The sequence below is a fragment of the Zalophus californianus genome, chromosome 5 (assembly GCF_009762305.2).
Source record: "Zalophus californianus isolate mZalCal1 chromosome 5, mZalCal1.pri.v2, whole genome shotgun sequence".
Lineage (NCBI taxonomy): Eukaryota > Metazoa > Chordata > Mammalia > Carnivora > Otariidae > Zalophus > Zalophus californianus.
Genome location: NC_045599.1, coordinates 14,572,716 through 14,589,954, shown reverse-complemented (window position 1 = coordinate 14,589,954; position 17,239 = coordinate 14,572,716). Strand labels below are relative to the sequence as shown.

At 48.4% G+C, this 17,239-nt stretch overlaps 1 protein-coding gene across 2 annotated transcripts in view; it reads right to left on the bottom strand.

The window, feature by feature from the left end:
- TNFAIP8 (TNF alpha induced protein 8) overlaps positions 1-17,239 on the bottom strand; it is a 112,059-nt gene that overhangs the window by 49,501 nt on the left and 45,319 nt on the right. Inside the window, exon 1 of one of the 2 annotated variants that reach the window (XM_035727830.1) lies at positions 10,512-10,950. The exons of the other annotated variant lie outside the window; for it this stretch is intronic. Coding sequence (XP_035583723.1) covers positions 10,512-10,524 — 13 coding nt within the window. The 5' untranslated portion in view covers positions 10,525-10,950. Of the gene's footprint in view, positions 1-10,511; positions 10,951-17,239 lie in introns of those variants that run through there. 2 annotated transcript variants of the gene reach the window in all.

The following is a 17,239-nucleotide window of genomic DNA, read 5'->3' as shown; positions in this document are numbered from 1 at the left end:
GAAGAGGGGTGTACAGCAGTTAAGAGACATTAAGGGAGGATCTGAGCCTGGCTGACTGGGAGGAAGAGAGGCATTAATAGAAGACGGGGAAGTCCAGAGAGGAACAGGCGTGGCAAGGGGAGAGGGAGGAGTCCCACTTCACACCTCGGAGTCTGAGGTCTGAGCAGGGCCACCAGTGGGGGGATGTGCTTGAGCCTCTTCTATCAGATCAATCTCCCACATGAGCTGGGCTCGTCCATGGAGGGCTGTTCTTTCTATAAAGCCACAGCTTCTGATGAAACTATTTCTAAAACAGATGGCGTAGAATATCTCCTCTTCACCGAACAAAGGCTATGGAACATTACTATTACTTTTTTTGCTGATCACACTATTCTGTAGTACAGATATAAACCTACTTTTGTTCACTAAACCTGGCCTAAATAAAGTTGTCCTTTTCCATTGTCTTTACACCCAGTCAACAATTCCTATCCAACTTCAAGACACAAGAAGAGGAATATGGGGGCGCCTGGGTGGCTCAGTCGTTAAGCGTCTGCCTTCGGCTCGGGTCACTGGGATCGAGCCCCACATCGGGCTCCCTGCTCCGCGGGAAGCCTGTTTCTCCCTCTCCCACTCGCCCTGCTTGTGGTTCCCGCTCTCGCTATCTCTCTCTGTCAGATACATAAATAAAATCTTAAAAAAAAAAAGAAGCATGTGATCAAGATTTCATGTTCTTCTCAAATGCTCTAGAAAGCCCATCCCACTATACAGCTCTACAGAGCAGGTGCAACGCTCTTAACATAGATGAGTCATGTTTTCAGAGGTTAGAGAAGGGACACTGGGTTCTCAAATCAGTAAAGCAAAATTGTATATAGTTGAAATTATCTTAAAAACTCCTTAAATGGCCCAAAAGTACAGTACTGTCTAGGCACTTTTGTATCTACACAACACTTATCAGTTCCTTTAAGAATTAGTCAGTGTTTCTCTAGAACTGCCAATCAAATATTCAAGTTCTCCCTCCATGGTGATGATAAAATCATTAGTGCCCCCTTGCCTGGCTCTCTGAACAATGTGTTTCCTATTCTGTTAGTGGTCAGAACCCTCAAACCTCATCCACTCCGTGGGGTTCATCAACAGGGAGCCAGCCATCCCTTGTCCAACATAAGCGATGCGGAGAGTTACTGCCGGGTCATGAAGGGGATGCATACGAATGGTCAGGATTTCCTGACACTTGCCTTCTCCCTCAGACCCAGATGTCACTTTTTATCGACAGCATCTAACAACCCCTCTACATCTACTAATTGGAAGTCCTAGGGACCTAGGGAGAACCAAAGCTTGATGGAGGAAGCCAGGGGTTCATCACCTGCTCTAGAAGAAGCCATAGATGGCACTGTTCAGATGCTGTCTTCATTTATATAGTTCTTCAGTCTGCAAATACTTATGGAACATTTACCATGTACAGGTACAAGGCAAATGGTGCAGATAAAACAACACTGGAGGCTGTCCTCATGGAGCCTATATTATAGGCAGGGGAGGGGGAAGACACTAATTAAAATATAATGTAAGTGCAAAAGCAAGAAAGTACAGGTGCTATGAAAGCTGGTAGGACAAGTATTGTAAATCAGTCACGGGGGAGGGAGTCAATCAGGGAAGGCTTCCTGGAAGAAGTGATCCCTAAGCTAAAACTTGAGGGTGGAGGAATTTGCCAAGGAAGGGGAGGTAAGGGAGAAAGAAAGAAAGAATGGTTCCTGGTAGAGCTAACAGGTGAAAAAACAATGCACCGGAAAGTAAAGCTAAAGAAAAGGTCAGTGGATATGATGATGAGGTGGTCACTGGCATTCTTGGAGAAAAGACAATTGAGTAACATGACTAGACACAGAAGCCACATTGCAAGGGGTTCAGGAATAAACTGCTCTTAAGGACATAGAGAACTGTGGACTATTCCTTTATGAAGTCTCACAGAAAGGGAGAAATTGAGACAGTACTCTCGTGAGTAAGCACTTTCAGAAGAGCACAGTTTTAGCATAGTTTTAACTGAGTGGCTTTGCTGAAGGGATATTTAAATCCCCACAACTTGGGCGCCTGGGTGGCTCAGTTGGTTAAGCGACTGCCTTCGGCTCAGGTCATGATCCTGGAGTCCCGGGATCGAGTCCCGCATCGCGCTCCCTGCTCGGCAGGGAGTCTGCTTCTCCCTCTGACCCTCTTCCCTCTCGTGCTCTCTGTCTCTCATTCTCTCTCTGTCAAATAAATAAATAAAATCTTTAAAAAAAAAAAATAAATAAATCCCCACAACTCTCCCACTGGCCAGACACAGGGGAGCTGGGCACCATCAGTCTCCTACAAAAACACATTTGCAGGAATTTTCATGGGCTCTGACAGGAGTTTGGATAATATAAATAAAACAGGAAAGAGCCGAACCCCCTTGCCCCCATGCTCAGTGGCCAGTGCTAGTCCAGAGGGTCTTATCTGAAGCAGGGCTATTGAGGTGCTGTTTCTGGGGTGCCTGGAAGGCTGCCCAGCCCCAAACTATCCAGTTAGCACAATAAGAAATATTCTCATTAAGGAGCATGACTTCTGGCTAAACTTTGCCCTATTTCCTGTTATACCATCAGGTTCTCTGAAAAATACAAGTGTCTCTTAAGGCCTGTGGATGACTCACACCTCAGCGTGTAAATCAATCCACTGGTTTCTTTGTTCCCTCTTGGGCGGGGGGGGGGGGGGGGGGGGGGGGGGGAGAGCAGGGATGCAGAAATTAAGAACGTGAGCATGGAGAGGCTTGGAAGGGGTGGGAAAGGGCTAACTCGAGCTTGTTCCATTCCAGATTCCACCCTGATCCCTACCCCCAAGCAGGCCTAACTCAGAGACAAGGCAAAGAGGAGTGAATATACCCAGCAAACAACTGGCAAGGCAGGAATGTGTCTTTCAAATGCTGGAGGTTCCTCGTTTTTAGTGACACAAATTTTTTTTTTTAAATGATGTAAAATACTCAGAACTGTTTTGAATGAGATTTCCATCTTTGCTTCTCTAAACTGATTCAGCCTCCAAAGGCCGTGAACCAAAGGAACGATATTCATGAGGACATTATTTCGTTGGAAGGATTTCCAATTTGCGGGTCAAAGTTAGGGTGGCCTACTTAGCCCAGGGATCGCCTTGTCATCTAAGGTAAAGAGCTAAAATCTACTGAGACACAAAACTACAAAGGGCTCATATCTGTAACATCTGATATCTCTGAGGATAAGCAAACGTGAACGACAGCTAAAGTTGGCTGATTCATAGCCCAGGAATCACACACTGGTAGCCTTAGGATTGAATCCAGCCATAGAAGGTTTTCTTGGACCAGATAAATTTTGTTTTTCATCTGAACGTCAATGCCTGGGGATAGGACCCATTCTCTCCAAGTCGGCCCCAGGGGTCATGACTTCCAATTATCTGTAGAAAGCAGTAATTTCACATTCTTGTTTCTTACCTGGCTCTTGTAGACATTTGTGTTTGGGACCACTGGTTTATCCAGACTCACACGGAACACAAACAACAATCTCTCTCCCATCAAGGTACAGCTCCAGAGCCAACCGTTTGGGAGTCGGGTAATTGAGCAATGAGAGCACTAAAAACCGAAAAACCACAACCGGGTGCAACACCACTTGTAATCGGACTCTTAACAAAACGGGAGACCAAAAAACACAGCCGGGCTCACCGCTCCCAAGATAAGCCACATGACCACGGCTCTGAAACCATGTTTTAACAGAAGTTTCAGCCAGCAGTGGTCACCGTCTGATCTCGCTGCCCCCATCGTCCACAGCTCCCGCAAGACCCCCGACATCTGGAACACAAGCCTGGCAGCCATCATCCAAGGCAGGCTTGGCAAAGGAAACAGCCCCTCTATTCAGTGAGCTGCATCTCTGCCCAGGATCTGTAGTATGTTGTGAAACACGCAAGTTGGGGCTGTTGGCATCCAGCCCTTAGCCAGTCCGGCTTGGTAGCTCTTGAAGACACCTGTAGCACGCAATGCAGAAACTGCCCTCACCTGTGTGTCCGTATGTCCAGGCTCAGAGGATTTCAGTTCCCTACCCCTCACCCCACCACAGTTCCGCAATGACGCCTCCCATCACAGTCTGCGCAGAGCCCAAGAACCAGAACTCGCGGGCTTACAGGAAGCTTTGCAAGTCCTCTTGTTCAGTCTCAGCTCAGACTTGCTCATCGATGAGAAATTAGGCCCCGGAAAGTTGATACAACATGTCCAGAGCTCATCATGCAAGTGTCTTAATGTGCACTAGAACTTCCACCTCTGAGACCTCCACTGTGCAGGTGGCCTCTCTGTGACAGAGCATCGTGCCTTTAAAGGCACCCGCATCCTTCTGCAGCCTAGTCCGGTGTCCTGGCCTGGATTTTGGTGACCCGCAGGTGCAGTCTGGCTCACTCGAGGTCATCATCAGGGTTTGGGTCAAAGCCCACCTACAATAAAGGGCTCCGGATCGGCCCTGCTTAGCCTTCTGCGTGTCTATTTCTGTCAGGGATGTGGCAGGAATACTGGTTGGCTGGAGACAGGGCTCTGGAGTTTGGAATTCCATTTGCTACTCATGGAGGTCATGTACAAAGATAAACTCATACCTCTCGTCCTCCAACTTACTCAGCATGAAAGTGGTGGTTTTCTTTTTCTTCTTTCTTTCTTTCTTTTTTTAAGGTTTTATTTATTTATTTGACACAGAGCGGGAGAGCACAATCAGGGGGAGCAGGAGAGGGAGAAGCAGGCTCCCTGCTGAGCAAGGAGCCCGATGTGGGGCTTGATCCCAGGACCCTGAGATCATGATCTGAGCCAAAGGCAGGCGCTTCACCGACTGAGCCACCCAGGTGCCCCAAAAGTGGTGTTTTTCTTTGTACACTGTGCCTTTTTCTCCCCCCAGAGCCCCTGTACATAGCCCTAGTCCCTTCCCCTGACCTTGACGGCCATTCTCCTGGAGGTATCATCTAGAGTAAACAAAATAACATCCTATATGACCGACTGCCCTATTTTGTTTATTCGTGTGCACAGTTTCGAAGTCTACATTATCCAGAGTCCAGGAATATCGTTTAAAATATATAAAATAACCAGATATGACAATTAAGTTCCTATCTATAAAACATAAGGGTATTCTTTACAGGAACAAATGGCCTTATGACATTGTTTTAAAAGAAAAATTATATTGGACTTCAGTGTTTTATGGGGACATATAATTACCATAGATGGAAGGGCTGCTTGTAATTAATCTTCTCTAGTTCTTATTCTCATTGTTCAGTCCCTACCAGACCAGGTCTATGATACTTTGGGGATGTTTTATTGACCGGTGAGAATTCCCCCTCCTGATCGGCAGTGCTGTTGGGGTTCATGGATGGGATGTCTTTGTTATCCCTGATAGTATCCATGTCACTGTCACGGGGGCAGGGCTGCTGGGAAGCCAATATGCAGGGCTCCATTCACGGTATTATTATACCATCGCCAGTCACCAAGTACGAAGCAATAGGAGAAAAGAACAAAACAGAAAAAACCACAGTGAAAGGAAGTCTGTTTGGTAGACAACCGTGGCCCACTCATCACTTCTATCCCCTCTCCTTGAGGAGCAGCGTGCTGTTTGAGGGAGACTGAGCCCATCCCTAGCTCCCACGTTTACCTTGACCATTTCAACTCAGTCACGGTAATCCTAGCCCCCTTGCCATAGAGTGACTGTTTGTTTTTGTTTTTTTTTTAAGATTTTATTTATTTATTTGTCAAAGAGAAAGAGAGAACATAAGCAGGGGAAGCGGCAGGCAGAGGGAGAAGCAGGCTCCACGCTGAGCAAGGAGCCTGATGTGGGACTCGATCCCAGGACCTTGAGGGGCTTGATCCCAGGACTCCAGGATCACGACCTGAGCCTAAGGCAGACGCTTAACCGACTGAGCCACCCAGGCGTCCCAAGTGACTGGTTTAGACGACACAAACCTATGCCACTTACGACCCCATTCTACAGCCAATAAACTGGCTTAAGATTGGGCACTGAGACATGAGAAATTTGCTGGGGGCTTCTGGAAAAGGTCACTCTCACCTCTGATAGAGCTGCCAGAAGCCAGTTCTCTCTCTCCTCCTGGACAGTGCATTGTGCATATGCAGTCAGAATTGCTGCAGACATTTAACCACCATGAGAGAAGCTAGCTGAGGATGAAACTCAACCACAGAGGGCAGATTAGAAAGAAGATGGGTTCCTGACATCACTGAGAGGCTAAGCCAAATTTTGGTCCAGTTATGCAAGCTAATAAAAAATTCTCTTTTGTATGAGCCAATCCAAACTGGGGTTTCTCTTTCTTGCATAATAAGAGCCGTAACTGACAGACCATTCTGGACAGCGAATGAGGAGCATGCTGGAGGACTTCTAATCTTGCTGCCGGCTCTACCACATGCCCAGCCCCTAAAGGACAGTGCGCAAAGGATCCCCAGGATACACAAATGACCAATAGTTTCTCCCCCACTTCCTCAAGCTGGCTGCCTAACAAAGTCAGAGGACAGCCTGGAAACCCCCTCTCCTGCACAGCCAAGTCTCGCCTGTCTGATGGCAGGGGTAGGTAGCCAAGCACAGGGACTCAAGAGCGGGGGATGCTGAGCAACCTCAGTGACACAGACAGAGAAGAGAGGCTGACGGACAGGACGTGGGTCCTCCACTCCCAGTATGGCGCTGCCCCACCATCCCTGATGGAGCCTCCTGATGGACCCGACAGGGGAACATCCTTGCCACAAGGGGTGGCTGCCTTCCTTGCGAAAACAGCAAGATTTGAAGGCAGGAAAAAGTAAAAGTACTCCCAGGAGCACCCACTCTCCTAAAGACCCAAACCAAAGGATCCCAGGGAATTGTGCCCTCAGCCTCTAGAGATAAACAAAGAGCTTAGCTACTGAAGGGACTATGGATTCCCAAGGATGCAAATCAGGGCTGATCCTGATAGTCTGAGGTCGTGGGATTTCAGAGCTCATTTAAAAAAAAAAAATAGGCAAATGGACATATGAAATTACCTTGGTTGGCAAAAAATAAATAAAAAAAGAAGAGAGAGAGAGTACTATACAAACAAATGTACGTGCCAAATAAGATGATGTAAACCTCACATTACCTATCCTGAGAGCTTTGGTTTGGAAGAAAGGGAAGAAAGGAGCAAGAGAGTGAGTTACGAGTTAGTCTCCTCCACAGGATGGGACCGAGCTGGTGCCAGGACCTCCTGTTACTCCGTATACAGGATCCAGGCTGTGGCGGATGACGGAGAGGAGACCGTGCGGGTTCTCCTCTATACTGAGCACTAGTCTGACCTGCATCAGAAAGTGAGATTAGAGGATTTGGCTCACGTCCAGAGGACAACGGGTCATAAGATCTAAAGAAGGTGGGGGAGGGCGGTGCTTGAACAGGCTCACAGTAAAGAAAGAAGACAAGAATGTTGGGCAAAACCATCCAGGCCCAGCTGCATTTGGTGACAACCAGCAGCTCACCTGGTGATTCTATTTTCAAATTCTTTTTTCTTTTTTTAAAGATATTTATTTGAGAGAGAGAAAGAGGGAGAGAGAATCCCAAGCTGTCCCCCGGTGAGCATGGAGCCCGATGCGGGGCTTGATTGCATGATCCTCAGATCATGCCCTGAGCCAAAATCAAGAGTCGGACGCTTAACCAACTGAGCCACTCCAGGCACTCCTATTTTCAAATTCATTTTAAACAACTTTCACTATTCAATCTTACTACCTCTCACGATGAGAACTGTGATCCACCCCTGTAAGACGGAAAAATCTTACATTCACCATATCGAAGTAACTGCACAATGAACGTAGGGAGCCTTCATGACATTGGAGGTTGAGGGGTCTCACCACTGGCAAAACCCAAAGGATTCATCTCCAAAATGAAGGAAGGCAGTATTTGGCAGAGGAGCCCTGAGAGGTAAGAGGTCTGCTCCGTTCTGTGTGCCGTGGTCATCCTGAGGGAAGGACCAGAATGAACTGTGCTGACACGAAGCTGTTGGAGGATCCCACAGCACCGGGCTAATTCGGGACCGCTGCACTTGGAAGCCTGAGCCTCCAGAGGGTCTTGCATCCCCACCGGGGCAGGCTAGGCTGGCAGGAAGAACGCTGGGTTAGAAGGCACGTTCTCATCCCAGCTCCAGCACAATGATGTTGATTAACCACGGACACCTGACCTGATTTCGTTGTCCTAAGTTTCATTTGTCAAAGAGATTAGGCTAGATGGAATGGCTTCTCCTCTCATGTCCAGGAAATGTCAAATTCGTTTTAACCATCCCCATGGCCCAAGCTGATCTGGCCCCTTCCCATCTCTCTGGCTCATCCTTCCTCTGATCATCCCCCTTGAGGTTTTGGGAACACACGAGGACCATTCCCACCTCAGGGCCTTTGTATCTGCTTCTCCTCTGCCTGGAATTCTCCTCCCCAGGATCTTCACATGTCTGGCTTCCTCAAACCTTTAGGAGAGACTAATATCACAATCTCAGCGAGGACACAAAGATTGAAAATCCTCCCTCTGCCCCCACCACCCCACAGACATGTACAACAATCTTTATCCCCCACTTTAGACTTAAAAAAATTTTTTTCTCCTTAGCAGAATCCCTCCTACTATATATTTTACTTCTTTGTTTATTGTCCATCTTTCCCACTAGAATGTCCGTGCTCCAAGGGCAGGGATTTCTTGATTTCTCTATTTTATTTCTTTATTTTTTTCTCATGAGCCGGGATCTCTCACTGCTCTCCTCACTGGTGTATCCCCAGTACCTGGAAGAGAGACTGACAGGTAACAGGAACTCAGGAAGTTCTGCTGAATGGATGCAGGCATGGATGGATGCAACGGAGGATGGGGGGATACGGCCTTCTACAGTGTCTTCCAGCCCTGAGGTCTCTGCGCTGTGGTGCCTCTGGTGGGAGGACTCTCCTCTGCCACCACTGTACCACAATGGACTCCACGACCTCCAAGCATTGTCTAGGAGAAATGCTTTCTATTGGGGTTCAGCTCTATTTCCTAGAGTCAAATTAATATCATTTGGGGGGCGCCCAGTTGCATCCATCTCCTCTAACTCCTTATTTAGAATTCCTAGGGAAAAAAAGAGCTTCCCTACTGCTGAGATACCACATTACTTAACCTGAAGCGAAAAGAGGTAGCAGGTGCATTTCGGCGGGCTCCACTAGATGGCAACATGGTCAGCGCACAGGGGTATCCAGGCGTGAAATTTACTAGCAACACACAGAGGCAGCTCCCACAAGCCTCTCCTCCTCCTTCACACACAGCCCTCGCCTCTTCTTCCCTGGTAGCCTGGCGATTTTCAACCACTAATTTACAAACTGCTCTTACACGGTTCACGCTTACTCACTGAATACATCTGACTTAATCACCCCGGCCTTGGGAGCTTTACCTATGCTTCTTCCTTCGGCCAAACTGTGATACTTACGTCCCTTTGAAACAACCCCCCCCCACACACACACAAAAAACTCACGTCTTCCAGGAAACCTTCCCAACCAAACCTGGCTCTGATCCCAAATGCATATGTGCCGTGAGATACAGTCACAGACTTATAACCATTTTCATATATTTGATAGAATGTGCCTAGATATATATATAAAGAAAGCAGACGGAGAATCACACGCACAGCTCTGGGCAGCTGGTGCGCAAATGTACATTTAACATAAATGATGTGCAGGTGACCACTTTCCACACAGAAAAAGAAGTCATGGCTCTAGGAAATTGCATCGGCTGCCAAGGTTCAATTAATGGGCCAAGAAACTAGATATAAACTGATGCCTGGCTATGTCTTCCAATTTCTAATCCCCTCCTCGTATTCAGCTGAAGCTCCAGAAAGTCTTTAGAGCAGACAAATTTTAGAGGAACTTCAACAAATATTCGGCATAGACTTGAACAAGCGTGCAAATCCCTATATAACTTTAAGGGCTATTTAAATTGTTCTATTTCCATGCTCAAAAAGTTTTCCAATTTATCTCAAAAATAAAATTAAGTCTACTTGTAGAAGCTTGAACTATGGCTGAAAACAAGCCCCAGACGTGTTTTAAAAGTACAAAAGTTCATGTATCTGTTGAGTGAAATTGCTTATTGGCTGTTAGGGAGAATAGTATTCTGAGCAACATCTACGCAGCAAGAGAACAGAAATAAACACCCCCATGTTTGCAGGTCACTGCCGACGTACTGGGACCCAGAGACACCTTACAGTTAACAAACACATGGAAAATGTAAAAAGGAGAAACTTTAAGGGAAACAGCTCTCCAGTCTTGTCAGAGTCCCATTTCTGAAGCACTTTGATCCTTCATTCGTTTACAGAGAGTCACAACCTCCATGCAAACTTCAGATGCCATTTCTTCCACCCACAATATTCGTACCTCCCTCAGCTTAACACCAGGTCCCCACACCCAGTCAGAAAAAGAAAAGCAGTGATGTGTTTGACACAAACACTTTAAAGCCACGCCTGAATGCTACTCCCTTGCAGACAACAACGCCATGTTCCTGAGTCATGTGAATGTGAGTCTGAGGGCCGTTCGAACTCACCGAGTTTCAGCATTTTCCCCCAGTCCTCGGTCAGGAGGACAGCTCCACGGTGTGTTGGTCGTCACACGGCCTGGAGGAACGTACACAGCCACCCTGTTGATATGGATTCTATGTATCGCCTTCAGGAAGAGTCAGTCTTCCCCGAGAATAATTCCCAAGAATTTATACCATCCTTAAAAAAAAAAAAATCCACCGTATGCTTAGCGAACGCACAAAAGACACTGGTCACCAAGAGTCCCTTTCAAAGTTGTCTTGCTTGTTATTCTGGGAGCTGGGTTTCGTCACCTGTAGTGGAATGCATTAGGTAGCCTTTCATTGTGAATCCAGAGAGGTCCCCACATCCACAATGGGGAGAGACTGGTTGCTGTTTCCATTTGTTCCCCATAAACGAGGGCTCCACAGAAACACAGCGATTACCCGTGAGAGGCGAACAGGAGATGTTTCCAAAATCAAGCAGACACAGGAAGTCTTAACGTTTCAACATGCTAGAAAACAGGAGCCGACACTTTAAAAAAAAAAAAAAAAAAGGGAGCAGCTCCAATCATAGATGCTGCCTGGGGAAAAAAAAAAATCAAAAAAGCTCTTCATTCCTACCTGGCCAGTATAAACATGAATGTCTATTCATAGTAACTACTGCTCAGAGGTATTCTGCTTCTCAGAAGTAGAGAACAGAGTTTGGACAATGTTGCGACTGAAAACCATTAGCCTTTCACTTTTGGAAAAGAGTATAAGGTCTTTATAAAGAATGTGACTGTATCCAGGCGTACACAGTACACACATGTCCATACAGAAAGATATATGCGTAGGGGCGCCTGGGTGGCTCAGTCATTAGGCGTCTGCCTTTGGCTCAGGTCATGATCCCGGGGTCCTGGGATCGAGTCCCGCATCGGGCTCCCTGCTCCGCGGGAAGCCTGTTTCTCCCTCTCCCACTCCCCCTGCTTGTGTTCCCTCTCTCGCTGTGTCTCTCTCTGTCAAATAAATAAAATCTTAAAAAAAAAAAAGAAAGATATATGCGTATATACGATCTAATAGTCTCTTCAGAGGCTTGCTGACTTACCTGAGCATCTGACAATCATCACCACCACCCACAAACTGTTCCCTTATCCATCCCCACTGGGCAAGATTCTACCAGGCCTGCAAGGCCCTGCCTCTGTGAAGGGCACCGCCTCTATGAAGACTTTGTCCCAACCAGCTATGTAGGATCTCACCTTCCCCCTTTAGCCCCGCTGGTACCTCCCTTGAACTTCCCTGGTAAGACTTTCTGGGTACCTATCACAGTTGTCCATGAATTATCTTTAGTGGTCTATCTGTCTTATCCTCAACTCCGCGGTAAGTTTCTTGATTTGATTTTTATTCTCCGTGGCAATGACACTGTCCCAAGGCTATCAGGTACTCAGCACAAAGCACACCAAGTGGAAAGCAATGGACAAATATTCTGGAGTCTACTGGTCCTGGTTCATATTCCATCTACGCCACTTCCTGCTTTGACAGAATTGCAACTTATGTCACCTCTCTGAGCAATTTTATTCTGTTGTCAAATGCAAATAACATTATCTACCTCATAGAATTGCTCTCAGGATGTAAAGAGAACCATGGGAAGCAAATAACACCTTGCCTGATGCACAGTGAGGGCTCAAAGAGCAATGAGCATTATTGTTGACCTGAATTATAAACCAAACGCCTACTACTGATTCGAGGAGGAGGCTGAAAGAGAGACCAGATCCACATCACTTTACAAATACATTATCCATTTCTTATGGGTCTGTAGCCTACATTATCATGTGACTAACTCATGATGGTTTGAAGCTTACACCTGAGAAACCATCCTTATGCGTTCCTTGTGTCATCGCCCCAAATTCTCAGTGGCCCCTTTAGGCTATGACAACGTCATCAGAGACTAAGGGTCACAGGAGATGCGGAGAGACTACGCTCCTCCTCCTCTTGGAAGGAAAAGATCCCGAATTACTATGACCATGCAAACCCTAAACCCATTGGCGATTCCAAGCTACACGGTGTAAAATGCCACATCTAAACACAAGAACTGGTCTCTCACATTTCCTTAAAACGGGGCCTTCGTGGTAGATGCATGGCAAGGTGGCTACCAAGAACCAGTCTGTCCACTACAGCAGGGGAGGGTGGAGCTGCACCGTGAAGGCCTGGGAAGGGAAAACTGGAGGAGGGGGCCTCCAGCATCACAGAAAATAGCCGCCAACATGGCGGCAGGGTCCCCACACACGCTCCAGGCCTGGTGGCCCACTGACGGAGGAATCGGTCCAGATTCAGCTGCGCTAAGGCAGTTTGTGCTCAGGAATGCACCTGGCTGTCTTTTCTGGGGAGCACGGCTCAGCACCCCACCTCCCCCAATCACCCGCTCCTGGCACTGCCGATGATTAGAAGTGCTCTGGAGTTTCACTGTGAGGCTAAATAAGTTAGGCAAGTCGGGGTCCATCTTCTATGGCATTTCTTCACCAGCTATCTCTGACCACATGACTCTGGAACACCAGGTTCTCCTCCTCGGTATGCAGGTGCTCCAGGTTATCTAGGCATCTCAGAGCAAGGCTCTATCACTTACATCCTTCCACAGTCCCCACACCCAGGGAAAGTGGGTGGCAATCCCAGTTTCCACAGAGACTGGCAGAGCAAAAGAGGTTGAGGAGCAGAGCCAACAGGACATTGCAAGCCCTACCCTCCCAGCACCATCTCCAGAGCGCACACTCTCTCTGGCCTAGTTTCATCGACTGCGTATTACGTACCCCAAGAAAAATACTGCCTGACAGTTACCCACATCCTTATCGGCTGCACGTTCAACAAAATCACCATAACAATCGTGAAATTTGTGCCTGCATGAGCAAGATACCTGCATCTGTTTACTTCATCTGATTGTATCGCCTTAGAGACAGAACTGGAGATGTCTACAAAACACCTTAACCTTCCTGCTCTGGTATTTCCAAGATGCTCCCTAGTCCCTAGGGTATACCAGCATGGCCCCCAAGAAGAGGGCTGATCCCCTCCTCCCCCTTTAGGGCCTCTCCAGACCTCCTCTCTTCTGCCTCTTCCAGCCACCTCAACTCTTTCAGGGGCCTCCCGAAAACCATGGCCCGCACCAGAGCCTCTTCCTCAACTTGAGTTGCTTCTCTTTGTCACTCTGCTCTTCTTCAAGGATGAAGAAGTCCCGGGCAGAGCAGGGAAGAAAGCGGGCTGAGTGGGAGTCATTCCAGGAGAGTCAATGCCTGAGCTTGGCAAAGTGCTCTAGAAGCCATCTCACAGATGCTGCCATGGAGACAGCAGGTAGTCAGACCCACCCTCTCTCACCCAGGGACACCTGGCATTGGCAAAGAAGCACATGATTCATGCCTAGACAAGGGTGGGAAAATCCCACTGCTGTCAAGCACACTCTCGATGCCAGGAAGCATGCACGATGCTTTCCCCACGTTCACTCAGTCCTCACTGAAACCCCAGGAGGTGGGCGCCACAATCCCCAGGTTACAGGTGAGGAGAGCAAGCGCCACACATGTACCTGCTCAGTTCAACGCCAGCCCAGGAACCCAGGTATGGCTTGCCCTGAATCTGTTGGCTTTTTTTTTTTTAAGATTATTTATTTTTTTATTTATTTGAGAGAGAGAGAGAGCACGAGAGGGAAGAGGGTCAGAGGGAGAAGCCGACTCCCCGCTGAGCAGGGAGCCCGATGTGGGACTCGATTCCGGGACTCCAGGATCATGACCTGAGCTGAAGGCAGTCGCTTAACCAACTGAGCCACCCAGGCGCCCCCTGAATCTGTTGGCTTTTCTCTTCCCATCATATTCACGAAAATGTCCTTGGTTGACCAGACAGAAAGCACAAACAACTCAGCGTCTAGAAAAAAAAAAAGGAACACCTGGCAACCCACCTTTCAAAGCCAGGAGAACAATGAGTGAGACAGTTTGAGCAGGTATGAGTATGGCATCAGAGACAGGACTGGGGGCGGGGGGTGACTTCTCAAATCTGTTATCATGTCTGCTGCCGTTCACAGCCAACCCCCAGAACGAGCGGCACAAAAAAATAAAGCGTGGGGTGGCAGACCTTTCTATCACATCGTATGTGTTTCTATGTTTTAAGCATAAATTGTATACAGTGCAACTCAGAGCCCCTCCCTCCCCCAGAAGACCATCTTTCTCTTTTCTTTTTTGAAATTCATGGAACTTCGGTGTTGGCAAGACCTCCGATATCATCCAACCTTCTTGCACAGGCAAGGAAAAGGAAGCAGCCCAAGGAAGCCGAAAGTCGTGCCCCACATCACACCGCCAGCTGGTTAAACAGGGCAAGTGCAGTGAGGACAGGACCCTAGGACTCCAGAAGGAGAATTTATGTCTGTCTTCCTCAGACACAGGCTCCAGGCTCTCTTCATACCCGTGCCACCAACGAAAACACTAGATCAGCATTTACAAGGTAAACAACAACAACAACAAAAAAAAAAACACTGAGCGTCTGCTGCAATAAATATGCTGGCACTCGAATGTGGTTTACTTTCTGCTGAACCGAATATAAATGGAATCCTGACACTTTCCAGCATTCTCCCATTGCAAACCTCCCTGTGAAAGTGAGTGTGAGCCCTAGTGAGAGAACACTAAGCTAATTCAACTTTCTATGTGCCAAGAAAAACTCTGCAATTGCACAGTCAATTTCTCTATAAATTTCTAGAATTTCTAGTTAATATGCAACATGTGATATTTCCCGAGCTGAATTCCTCCGCAACCCTCCCCTGCCAAACCCGATTATTTTTCTCTGTGTTTTTAACCTCTCTGCCTTCCACTACCACCCTGTCCCGTGGTCACTGCGGATTCCTCTCTGGGCTCGGATGGTCCCGCATTCACCAAGGACTGCTGCCTTCCCCCCGTGCTTCTGCTGTTCTAGTCATGTGGACTCTGTCAAACCCTTTGCTTTAGAGGAGGCACAACCTGGTTTCTTGAAAAGACAACTTTCTAGGGAATGCCAACAAGCAGTTCTACTGGTCCTTCCTCCTTTAGAGGATAGAGAGCTTTGTCATTATGCAGTTTTTTTTAAAAGATTTTATGTATTTATTTGTCAGCAAGAGAGAGCACAAGCAGGGGGAGCGGCAGGCAGAAGGAGAAGCAGACTCTCTGCTGAGCAAGGAGCCCAAAGTGGGGCTCGATCCCAGAACCCCGGGATCATGAGCTGAGCCAAAGGCAGACGCTTCGCCGACTGAGCCACCCAGGCGTCCCTGTCATTATGCAGTTTTACCCCCCGCAGTTATTTTCAAACCTACAGTAAAAAACAAACAAACAAACAAAACATAACTTTGAGAAACTTGTCCGTTTAGAGAGTAATGAGAAACTACAGCGTGTCTCAAGTAAAGTTTCTCAGATTTTTCCCTTCAGGAAAAACACGTATCAGGTTTGACCGTTTGCAGGGCAAGCACGCTCTGTCACCCGGGTCTGGGTGACATTTGTACCCAGAGTGCTGTGCTCATGCAGCCAACACACAGCCACCTGTGCTCCACCCCACCCCACCCCCCGCAGCCTCACAACTGAACAAATTCACCCCACGACAAGCTGACATGGACCGGGCTCCTTCCACACGTCAAAGGAGAAGGGGGCTGTGGGAGCCTGAGGCTGCTATCCTGTGGCTTATTTCTGGCCCCCTTGCCTCTCTCTTCCCATCACCCGAAGCCCTTCAGGGCAAGGGAGGGCCCATGAGCTGATTCAGTCTCCAAAGTGCTCAGTCATATAGCAGAGGGGTAGACCCCAGCTGAAATCCTATGCTCCCGTACCCTGGACTGGCTTCTCCTCTGGGGCTCCGTATCTCACCTACCCATTGGTCATGCAGCCCGGAAGCCTCAGTGTCACTGTGGACCCCCTGCTCCCCCACCACCACCCCCAAGCCCTCCTGTTCCCCCGCCTCTGAAATGCCCCTTCTGCCTTCCTTGTCACCCACCTCCAGCCAGACCTCATCCTCTGGCAGGAACTGCTCCTTCCACTTAGCCGCTCTCCCAGGACATCTTCCCAAAGTGCGGCTCCGTCACCTAACCCCACCATCTGTGCTTAGAACTGAGTTTAAAAAGGGCTTGCATATCCTCATTTACGGGCCGTCCTCTGCACGGGACATGGGGTGGCCCCCAGTCCTGGCCACAGCCGGCTTCCCGCTGTCCTCCCTCCGGACACCCGCTCACCCGCACTCCCCAGCCTCTATGTCCTTTCCACCATCCTCAGTCACAAACCATGGCCAGTGACCCGAGGCTCAGCTCACACAAGGCCTGCAGGATGCTAGTAGCCAGAGGCCAGCCCCCACTCCTGTCTCCCTATGCCACCTGGCAGCTTTGGCATAGCATTCAGCACATGTTGCCCCAAGCGACAGCCGCTGCTGTCCCCATTTCCTCCTCTGCACTCCACTGTACCTTTGTAGATGACAGGGAGATTTCTCCATTCATTCGACAGCGCCCACCTGTATTTATCCAGTACCTACTGCATGCCAGGTACTGACGGAGACGCCGGGAACAGAGTGCAAAGGAAAATACACGAGGTTGCCTGAGCTACGAAATTAACATTCCATGGGGGGAAGAGATGGCAACCCACAAAACACATAAATAATTGAAGGACAGATGGTGAGAGGTGCCAGACGAGAAATGAACGGGGAGTGGTGACGGAGACCACTCTGGCAGGGGTGGCAGGGGAGGAGTGTGCCAAGAGCCTGAGGAAGAACAGGCCAGGCGGTGGGAGGAGCAGGTGCACCAG